The sequence below is a fragment of the Apium graveolens genome, chromosome 7 (assembly GCF_009905375.1).
Source record: "Apium graveolens cultivar Ventura chromosome 7, ASM990537v1, whole genome shotgun sequence".
Taxonomy (NCBI): Eukaryota; Viridiplantae; Streptophyta; class Magnoliopsida; order Apiales; family Apiaceae; genus Apium; species Apium graveolens.
The window spans coordinates 30,556,663-30,568,102 of NC_133653.1; the positions used below are offsets into that span (position 1 = coordinate 30,556,663).

The 11,440-nt window shown below is 33.1% G+C and overlaps 1 protein-coding gene across 1 annotated transcript; it reads left to right on the plus strand.

Annotated features, from left to right (window-relative positions):
- Positions 1–9,219: 9,219 nt before the first annotated feature.
- Positions 9,220–10,223, plus strand: LOC141673466 (putative LRR receptor-like serine/threonine-protein kinase At3g47570). The gene is made up of 2 exons (XM_074480217.1): positions 9,220–9,952; positions 10,117–10,223. The coding sequence occupies exons 1-2, from the start codon at positions 9,220–9,222 to the stop codon at positions 10,221–10,223; spliced, it is 840 nt and encodes a 279-aa protein (XP_074336318.1).
- The last annotated feature ends 1,217 nt before the right edge of the window (positions 10,224–11,440 follow it).

Below are 11,440 nucleotides of genomic sequence, written 5' to 3' on the forward strand. Positions count from 1 at the left end.
AATAAAGATAACTTGTAGGTTAAGATATAGGGTTTTGTTTCATTATAAATACACCATATTCGCATTCTTTGTTTTTATTCATAAAATTCGTAGGGCTCTTATCAGCATAAATCAACAGTCTTATAAAATTTGTAGAAAATTCATCGTAAGTCGGAATTCAGTGATCCTGGACTTTTCGGAAAGTTTTTTTCGTTCTCTACAACTTTCGTGGTTTATGTTTTTCAAGATAACGTCGTTTAGAGGGTCAAAAAGGCTAAACTCAGATCTGGTCAGGTTTTTTGAGGTAAGTTTTCGATCGATCTTACTAGTGTTTTCAAAATTTTGTGTTATGCGTTTATATTTGATTATCAAAATATGGGCCAAGGGATGATATATTTGAAAGTATTATATGTTAGAATATATGCATTGTTGTGCATGCGTGGTGTGTCTTGATGATAATTTAAGATCTTTGATTTGTGTCATATTTTGTGAAAATATCGAATAAGAACTTAGGACCGCAGTCACCAGATTGTAGTGACAGTTTTGTGAAAATTTAGGATCGTTATCACCGAGTTGTAGTGGTCGTGGCATGAGTTATTGATTTTGAATTATTGTTGTTTATGTGGTATGTGTATTGTGTGTATCGAATAAGAATAAGAATATGTATCGAAAGTGTTTATTTCGTATGTCGTATCTCGTATCGTATAGATTATCGTATTTTGTTATATGTGTTCATGTTACTTGGCCAACTAGTTTGATCGATTGTTTTCTTGTTGGGCTGTATAGCTCACCCCTTACAATTTCAGGTTTCGTCGATTTCGAGTGGGATAGCATTGGAGTTCGAGGACTTAGGATTGGATTGGATTGACTTTTGGACTTCCGTAATATCCCGTAATTTTTAGAATTCGATTAATAATAGAATAATAGAAAAAAGTATTAAAATTAGATAAGGACTAAGATTTAAAATTAAATAGACTAATGGGCCTAAAATTTGGATCAGACTTGAATAAAGATAACTTGTAGGTTAAGATATAGGATTTTGTTTCGTTATAAATACACCATATTCGTCTTCTTCGTTTTTATTCATAAAATTTGTAGGGCTCTTCTCAGCATAAATCAGCAGTCTTATAAAATTTGTAGAAAATTCATCGTAAGTCGGAATTCAGTGATCCTAGACTTTTCGGAAAGTTTTTTTCGTTCTCTACAACTTTCGTGGTTTATGTTTTTCAAGATAACGTCGTTTAGAGGTCAAAAAGGCTAAACTCAGATCTGGTCAGGTTTTTTGAGGTAAGTTTTCGATCGATCTTACTAGTATTTTCAAAATTTTGTGTTATGCGTTTATATTTGATTATCAAAATATGGGCCAAGGTATGATATATTTGAAAGTATTATGTGTTAGAATATATGCATCGTTGTGCATGCGTGGTGTGTCTCGATGATAATTTAATATCTTTGATTTGTGTCATGTTTTGTGAAAATATCGAATAAGAACTTAGGATCGCAGTCACCAGATTGTAGTGACAGTTTTGTGAAAATTTAGGACCGTTATCACCGGATTGTAGTGGTCGTGGCATGAGTTATTGATTTTGAATTATTGTTGTTTATGTGATATGTGTATTGTGTGTATCGAATAAGAATAAGAATATGTATCGAAAGTGTTTGTTTCGTATGTCGTATATCGTATCGTATAGATTATCGTATTTTGTTATATGTGTTCATGTTACTTGGTCAACTAGTTTGATCGATTGTTTTCTTGTTGGGTTGTATAGCTCACCCCTTACAATTTCAGGTTTCGTCGATTTCGAGTGGGATAGCATTGGAGTTCGAGGACTTAGGATTGGATTGGATTGACTTTTGGACTTCCGTAATATCCCGTAATTTTTAGAATTCGATTAATAATAGAATAATAGAAAAAAAGTATTAAAATTAGATAAGGACTAAGATTTAAAATTAAATAGACTAATGGGCCTAAAATTTGGATCAGACTTGAATAAAGATAACTTATAGGTTAAGATATAGGGTTTGTTTCGTTATAAATACACCATATTCGTCTTCTTCGTTTTTATTCATAAAATTTGTAGGGCTCTTCTCAGCATAAATCAGCAGTCTTATAAAATTTGTAGAAAATTCATCGTAAGTCGGAATTCAGTGATCCTAGACTTTTCGGAAAGTTTTTTTCGTTCTCTACAACTTTCGTGGTTTATGTTTTTCAAGATAACGTCGTTTAGAGGGTCAAAAAGGCTAAACTCAGATCTGGTCAGGTTTTTTGAGGTAAGTTTTCGATCGATCTTACTAGTGTTTTCAAAATTTTGTGTTATGCATTTATATTTGATTATCAAAATATGGGCCAAGGTATGATATATTTGAAAGTATTATGTGTTAGAATATATATGCATCGTTGTGCATGCGTGGTGTGTCTCGATGATAATTTAATATCTTTGATTTGTGTCATGTTTTGTGAAAATATCGAATAAGAACTTAGGACCGCAGTCACCAGATTGTAGTGACAGTTTTGTGAAAATTTAGGACCGTTATCACCGGGTTGTAGTGGTCGTGGCATGAGTTATTGATTTTGAATTATTGTTGTTTATGTGATATGTGTATTGTGTGTATCGAATAAGAATAAGAATATGTATCGAAAGTGTTTGTTTCGTATGTCGTATATCGTATCGTATAGATTATCGTATTTTGTTATATGTGTTCATGTTACTTGGTCAACTAGTTTGATCGATTGTTTTCTTGTTGGGCTGTATAGCTCACCCCTTACAATTTCAGGTTTCGTCGATTTCGAGTGGGATAGCATTGGAGTTCGAGGACTTAGGATTGGATTGGATTGACTTTTGGACTTCCGTAATATCCCGTAATTTTTAGAATTCGATTAATAATAGAATAATAGAAAAAAAGTATTAAAATTAGATAAGGACTAAGATTTAAAATTAAATAGACTAATGGGCCTAAAATTTGGATCAGACTTGAATAAAAATAGCTTGTAGGTTAAGATATAGGATTTTGTTTCGTTATAAATACACCATATTCGCCTTCTTCATTTTTATTCATAAAATTTATGGGGCTCTTCTCAGCATAAATCAGCAGTCTTATAAAATTTGTAGAAAATTCATCGTAAGTCGGAATTCAGTGATCCTAGACTTTTCGAAAAGTTTTTTTCGTTCTATACAACTTTCGTGGTTTATGTTTTTCAAGATAACGTCGTTTAAAGGGTCAAAAAGGCTAAACTCATATCTGGTCAGGTTTTAAGGTAAATTTTCGATCGATCTTACTAGTATTTTCAAAATTTTGTGTTATGCGTTTATATTTGATTATCAAAACATGGGTCACGGGATGATATATTTGAAAGTATTATGTGTTAGAGTATATGTATCGTTGTGCATGCGTGGTATGTCTCGATGATAATTTAAGATCTTTGATTTGTGTCATGGTTTGTGAAAATATCGAATAAGAACTTAGGACCGCAGTCACCGGATTGTAGTGACAGTTTTGTTTAACGCAGTCACCTATAACCAGCTTTTACTGAGTATCTACTGGTAAAAGCATTTGTCGGTAGATACTCAGTAAAAGCTGGTTATAGGTACTGGTAAGGCAATGGGGGAAGGAAGACAAGCATCAAGACATAAAGGGTGGATTAATTTGTGGAAATTACAGGTGCCTCATAAAGTGAGAGTCTTTTTATGGCGTCTATGTAGAAATAATATTCCTGTGAGAAGTCTTTTACATAGCCGGGGAGTTCAAACCACAATTTTATGTCCTATTTGTGGGTCTGATGTGGAGCATCTTTTGCACGTGTTTCTGGATTGTTGTTTTGCTAAGAGCTGCTGGAATTATATGGGAATAGATATAGAGGCTAGTGTTATTGAAAACTGTAATGACTGGCTGATTGTAGTGCTGAGAAGATGACAAACATGGCGAAAGTATTGTGGGGAATTTGATCTGCGAGAAATCCCAGAGTTTGGGAGGAAAAAAGTATGACAGTTGATATAGCCATACAATGGAGCAATAATCAAGTGATGCAGTGGCAAGAAGCTCAGAAGCAGAGAGGGAAGTATACGAATTCTAAGCAAAGTGGTTACAGTCAGCTCATCACGAGATGAAAACCTCCAGAAGCAGGTATATTGAAAATCAATGTTGATGCAGCGGTGAAACAAGGTAGTCCTAATTATGGAGTTGGTATGGTTCTTCGAGATCAGTTGGGGAGTTTCTGTAGAGGCCGAGTTGTTTGCCATGCAGGGGAAGTGGGGGTCTTTGAAGCAGAGACCAAAGGAGTTTTAGAGGCTTTAACCTAGGCTACTCAAATGTGAATTCCTAAGGTGGTTGTCGAGACTGATTCGTGGCTTTCAGTTCAGGAAGTAAACAATGGGTCTGCAAATTACCTGGATGTTGGCCACATGATCCAGGAGTGTCCTAGCATTCTTAGACAAAATCCAGATTATTCAGTGTCTTTTACTAGAAAGCAAACCAATAGAGTTGCCCATCTTCTAGCAAGGGTACAATGTGCGGTTTATTGCTTTCAAGATTATCTTTCTCCTCCACATGATGTGTTGGAGAGTCTTATGTATGATGTTGCTTCTATCTAATGAAATTTCGCAATTTTCAAAAAAAGGGGAAATGGTTGGTGTTTATTTAGTTTAAGCTGCTTATGTATTAATAACCTTTATTAATAAGCGAAACCTTCTTTCAAGTGGTACTTGGTTTCACTTATTTTTTGGTACCACCACCTTTTGGTTTCACTTTTCATGATTCATGTTATAACTATAACTCTAATTGTATGATTATTATCATTTTTGATTTCTATATGACTTATAATTCTATATATATATATATATTATTTTTACCCGTTTTTCTTTATTAATAAATTTTTTAAGTGATACTTTATTTTTACTTATTTTTTGGTTCTATCACCTTTTGTTTTTTAGTTTTTATGATTCATAGTGTAACTCTATGTGTAATATTTTTATCCTTTTTGATTCTTATATGACTTATAATTCTATAAGTATTATTTTTACCTATTTTTCTTTATTAATAAACGAAACATATTCACTTATTTTTTAGTTCCACCACCTTTTGGTTTCACATTTTATAACTTCAAGTGTATTATTTTTATCCCTTTTTATTCATATATGACTTATAATTGTATATATATTATTTTTACTCATTTTTAAATTTTATAAGCCATAATTTTTTATTATTTTTATAGGTTTGAATCCTATTTTTAATTACATTTTAAAATAAATAAGTTCATAAATTGGCTTAACTAAAAAGGTTCCGAGAAATATAAACCACGACCAAATAAATAGGCCATGTGTTTAAATTGAAATTTTTTAATTTAGAATTTTTTAATTTGTTGGTAGAATTCCATTTTAATAAAATGGTATGAATATTATAAAAAATTGTATTTTGGTTTCACCACTTGAAAATAATAAAATTGTTCAAACCGTAATATGATTACAATTCTATTTTCGTAGAATTTCAAATTATTTCTTGATAGGGTACTTGGTTTCATGTTAGTACGGTTACGCCGTATTTTGGTTTCACCCCTATAGTTCTCTTTCATGTAGAGTTCTACGTTGTTTTTTAACAAAATATAGATTGGAATCATATTATAATTACGATATTTCTATTTTTCATAGAATTCTTTTTATTTTTTATTAAAATAATAAAATGGAATCCTTTAAACAGTGTTATTAATAATTAATAAGGAAATCATCTTTTAAGGGATACTTTGGTTTCACCTCTTTTCGGTTTTACGAACTTTTGGTTTCACCATTTTTAAATCTTGCTATAGCTCTAAATATACCATTTTTTTATTCATATATGAATTATAATTCTATATGTAATACTTTACCCGTTTTTTGATTCTTATATACCACATATTTATATTGTTTTTATATAAACAAAATCGTATATACATTGTAATTTCTAGATTCATTCCTACAGAAAGCTATTTTAGCACCAAATGCAAATTTATAAATACATAATGAATATTTCATTAAAAAAAATTATGCAATCACAAACTATATAAAAATACAAATTCAGTTAACAATAAGAAATTTAATATGCCATTACTTAGTGTTGTTGATTTAATTTTTTGTTAAATTATCCATCAATCGTGTAGCGGCTAAAGTTTGATGTAAAATATTAGTTATGTCTTTTTGAACAGTAGATACATAATAACGTTGAGTTTGTTGTTATAATAAGATTTGAATTAATGAAAGTTACATATAATTTAAAAGTGAAAATTGTAATAATCGTACAATTTTATTTATTATATATTTTAATAAAAAATTAAAATAAATTTTTATAATCATTATTAAATATTGATATTTTGATCTCAATTCGTGCTTGGAACGGGTTATCTACTAGTATAGAAATAAAGAATAAACAAGGGTTGACCCTTGCACATGCCAGAGAGTGCAAAAAAGGGTAAAACAGTCTAGAGACAAGCGGAGACACATTTTAAACTTTTTTTTAACTTTTTTAAAATTTTAAATTAATTTATATTAAAAAATAGAAAATGTTTTAAGAAAAACATTAATTAATTAATTAATATTTTAATCTTCATATTATTATATTATATAGAGAAGAATCATGTGTTTGGAATATAACGAGAAGGTAGATGGACTAGAAATAGTAACGGTACAAGACCTTAATTTCAAGGTGCGGATAGTAAAAATTTCTACCTAGGTGCTATAAGTAGTTTGAAATGGCGTACATGCATTCTGCACTGCCAATACTTGACCATTTTCTCTTCTTAATTGTAGAACAATGATTTTCAACTTTCTTCTATCCACCATTCTCTTATTATTTGTATTCGAAACGTCAACAACATTAGTATATTCGTTTTCGTGCAATGTCAGTGATGAACAAGCTTTGCTTTCTTTCAGGTATTCAATTACAGATGATCCTTCAGGTGTGCTAGACTCATGGAACACTTCAATCAAATTCTGTCATTGGACAGGGGTTACATGCAGCCGCAGACGACAGAGGGTTACAGTTCTTAGCCTCTCCTCACTACACTTGGTGGGTACGTTGTCACCTCATGTTGGAAACCTCTCCTTACTCAGGGGAATTTACCTGAATAGAAACAACTTTCATGGCTCAATCGCAAGTCAAATTGGTCGACTTGTTCGCCTACAATCTCTTTATCTGAGCTCCAATTCTTTTCAAGGTGTATTTCCTGTCAATTTAAGTCACGGGTTTGATTTTTCAAAAAATAATTTTACGGGATCTATTCCACCTTCAATAGAGAATATATCATCTCTCCGTTTTCTTTATCTAGATTATAATAATCTAGTCGGGAAGATACCTTTCGATGTTTATCTTGCAACATTAGAGATTCTTGAATTGTCAGCAAACCGATTGTCAGGTATGGTTCCCCTACAACTTTACAACAATTCCTGTCTCTATGCTGTTGGTCTTAACCAGAATGAGTTAGAAGGAAGGCTTCCAACAGATTTGGGTTTCACCCTCCCTAAGCTGCAAGAATTGTATGTTGGTGCAAACAGATTTTCGGGTTCCTTACACCATCAATAGTTAATGCATCCAATTTGGTTGCATTGACTATATTTGGAAACAATTTTACAGGGCCATTACTGAATAATCTGGGTAGCCTTCCGCATCTGCAGGCCCTGCTTCTGGGTCAGAATCCATTAGGTGACAATATGCTGCCCGGTGATTGGAGCTTCTTCATTTCTTTGGTCAATTGTACGAATATAAAGAAATTGGGCTTAGACAAGACTAATTTAAGTGGGCAACTCCCGATTTCAATTGTAAATCTCTCCACTACTATGGAGTACTTGTATATGTACCAAAATCACATATACGGAAGCATACCTAGTGAAATCCGCAAACTTAAGAACATGAAAGTGCTTTCATTGTTTGAAAACTTACTAACAGGATTCATTCCACATTCAATTGGAGAGCAGTCAAAATTAGGCGTACTAGATCTATCTGATAACCACATTTCAGGAGTAATACCCACTTCCATTAGCAACATTACTCAATTAGTTGATCTCTATTTATATAGTAATATGCTCCAAGGAAGCATACCTACTCAATTGTTTAATATCTCAACTTTACAGGACTTGTACCTCGATAACAACAAGCTTAGCAGTGTAATACCTGATGAAATTATGGTTTCTTCCCAGTTTCTAGTCCTTAATTTGTCCCGGAATCAATTCACCGGCTCACTTCCATCCAACATTTGTAGCTTCAAACAATTAGTTAGACTAGATATTTCGTATAACAAACAAACAGGCAATATACCTGCTACCCTTGATAGATGTTTGATGTTCGAGGAGCTATATTTGGCAGGAAACCACTTTCAAGGGAAAATTCCATTATCTTTCAAAATTTTGAAAAATCTTGCATTCACTACAACAAAATAGGTCAATTACGACGGCCAACTTACAACGGAAAAAATGTGCGCCCAACTTATGACGAAAAAAAGTAAAACGTCGTAAATATTCTGGAAAGGTTTAGAGTTTGTGATTGCATTAGACTTTAAAAGGTTTAGAATTTAAATTGGAAGCCGAATATGGCTGGAAACTGAAAAATCAGAATTTGGCTATTCTGGAAATACAAACTTACGACGGTCGTTCATCACATATTCTGTCGTAAGTTGGCCCCAGTTCCTAACATACGACAGTTTTTTCTGTCGGAAGTTTCTAATTTACGACGTAAATTTGCGTCATATATTTATGTTATATTTTATCAAGATGGGACCCACAAGAAAATATCCGACGATTTTTCCGTCATAAGTAACTAATATACGATGATATTTTTCGTCGTAAGTAGATTTAGTATTTTATTGAGTATGTGGGCCCCTTCTTCCTAACTTGCGACGCAATTTTATCTTGTGACGAAAAAATGAACTTACTACTCGACCAAAAACGACGATTTTTTTCCGTTGTAAATGGCTCAATTACGACGATTTCAGTTCAAAAAAACCGTCGTAAATTGCCAGATTTGTTGTAGTGATTTTTAGATCTTTCAAACAATAATATCTATGGGAGCATTCCAATTTTTTTTAACGTTTTCCATTTGATATTTCTTAACCTGTCACACAACAAGCTTGGAGGACAAGTTTCAAAAAAAGGTTTCTTTTCAAACGCAAGTGCTTTTTCCATCATTGGAAATTTGGAGCTCTGTGGAGGTATTCAAGCATTGCATTTGCCTTCTTGTCCTGTAAAAGTCTCAAGAAATAAGAAAAAGGTATTTTCCACAAGAATGATACTCATCCTAGTCCTTGTTGTACCCTTCAGTATCTTGTTAGCATGTCTTGCTTTGATTTTCTTTCGACGTCAAAATTCCAAGAAGTTGAATGAACCCATTCCAGTATTACAAGATAGCCACTATCCCAAACTTTCATACCAGGACCTTTTACTTGCAACAAATGGGTTTTCTCCAAATAATTTGATCGGTGAAGGAAGAGACAGTTATGTTTACAAAGGAGTTCTCGAATCAGTGGAACTTGCAGTGGCTGTGAAGGTACTGAACGTTGAAGTTCGTGGAGCCGACAAGAGGTTTTTGGCAGAGTGTGAAACGTTGAGAAACATTTGTCATCGAAATCTTATCAGGATCATCACAGCATGCTCCAGCATTGATCATATGGGAAATGACTTCAAGGCATTGATTTTTGAGTTCGTGACTAATGGGAGTTTGGACAGTTCGTTGAATCCAAATCCTCATCATCATCGAGGCAATGAAAGAAATTTAACTTTACTCCAAAGACTAAATATTGCCATCGATGTTGCACTAGGGGTCGATTATCTACATCATCATAGTCATGCAAGTATCATTCATTCTGACCTAAAGCCAAGTAACATTCTTCTTGACGAGAATTTTGTTGCTCATATTAGTGATTTTGGTTTGGCGAGGTTTTCTTTTACTACAAGTGATATCAATCAAGCACAAATGAGTTCAACAGGTGTACGTGGAACAATTGGATACATTCCACCGGGTGAATTTTTATATTGTTTTCTTATACAATATTTATTACTGCTTTAAAGGTTGAGTTAAATGATTCTATATATTGCTTAATTAACTTAATCAGACTTATAGGAGTATCATATACATCAAGAAATGTTATCATGTGCCAGTTTTATTAACCCTTTAGTTGTGCAGAATATGGAATGTGCGGGAAGATATCTACAGAGGGAGATGTGTATAGTTATAGAATTCTTCTACTAGAAATGTTTTCGGGGAAGCGGCCTACAGAAAGCGGCATATAAATGGACAATGACAAGGATCTTCATGATTATGTGAAAAAGGCATTGCCGCAAAGAGTGATGGACATTGTTGATCCAAGGATTGTACTAGATCAAGAAGAACATGGCTCGAATTTTAATCAATCACACAACAGGGCTTTCATGGAGGTATGCCTGGCATCAATATTTGAAGTAGGGATATTATGTTCCGGAGAGACTCCACAAAAACGCATTGACATTAGTGTTGCTATTACATTATTACATGCGGTAAGAGGCAAACTTCTGCAGTGCAGTCGGTAATGTGGTTGAGAATGACAAATAAGAATGTGTATGTATTTCCCCTACTTCTATCCATTTATATTTGTATGTTTCGATCCGTAAGTTACAGAGACCTTGCCTAATATATTGTAATTAAGTTTCTTTGTTAAACACGCTTAGACATTTGCTATTTGCTGATACATCACCCTTCATGATATTTTGACTTAGATTATCCAGTTCTATTTGCTATTTTTTGCAAGGATAATTTTCTGAACTATAGAAGCCAAAGAAAGTATGAATTGTGTGATTCTACTGTATTATTAGTGAAAATCTGAGTACATATGGATTTGCTTCTAGTTTTCGCTTATTTCAATAATTCTAATTATCACTATAACATTCTTGTTAGTTGTGGCTGGCCAGCTGGGATGATTGATGAAAAATTATGGGGTGGTATGAAAAAGATAGATTTACTTAGGACAAAGCCTTCATCCAGATGTTTTTTTGCTCATCTCGTTACATGCTCTAGATTGATTAGTCTGTTCCTTTTTACATCAGTCTGTCGAAAGCTATTTCTACTATATATCTACTCGCATGGTCACACTCCACATCAAAAGAGATATTTGACTTCAGCTGCAGCTTATTTCATTATTTGTCTTCGATATTCACTATTTAGTAGACAGACATAAGTACCAGAGAAGTGACTGTGTAAGGTTGAATTTAACATTCAATATCTTAATTTACTAATCCACATTCTGCTCCTGCTCCTGGAAAAATTTAACAATCGGAGGCTGCTTGATTCTTGAGGGGCCTAATCTAGGTATTGTACTTGGTATCAGCCTGATATGATGATCAAGACTTAGATTGGTGTTTATCTAGTTCAACCGTAATGATTATCGACGTAATTGATTGTGTATACTGATCTGTAGTAACCACCTAGTTTAATTTTTACGTTGCTCATCACTTAATGTGTAAAATTTTTAATT

Coding starts and splice junctions, on each gene's coding strand:
- LOC141673466 (XM_074480217.1), top strand. CDS start 9,220: ATGATACTCATCCTAGTCCTTGTTGTACCCTTCAGTATCTTGTTAGCA. Junction 9,953..10,116: donor AATTGGATACATTCCACCGG/GTGAATTTTTAT, acceptor TTAGTTGTGCAG/AATATGGAATGTGCGGGAAG.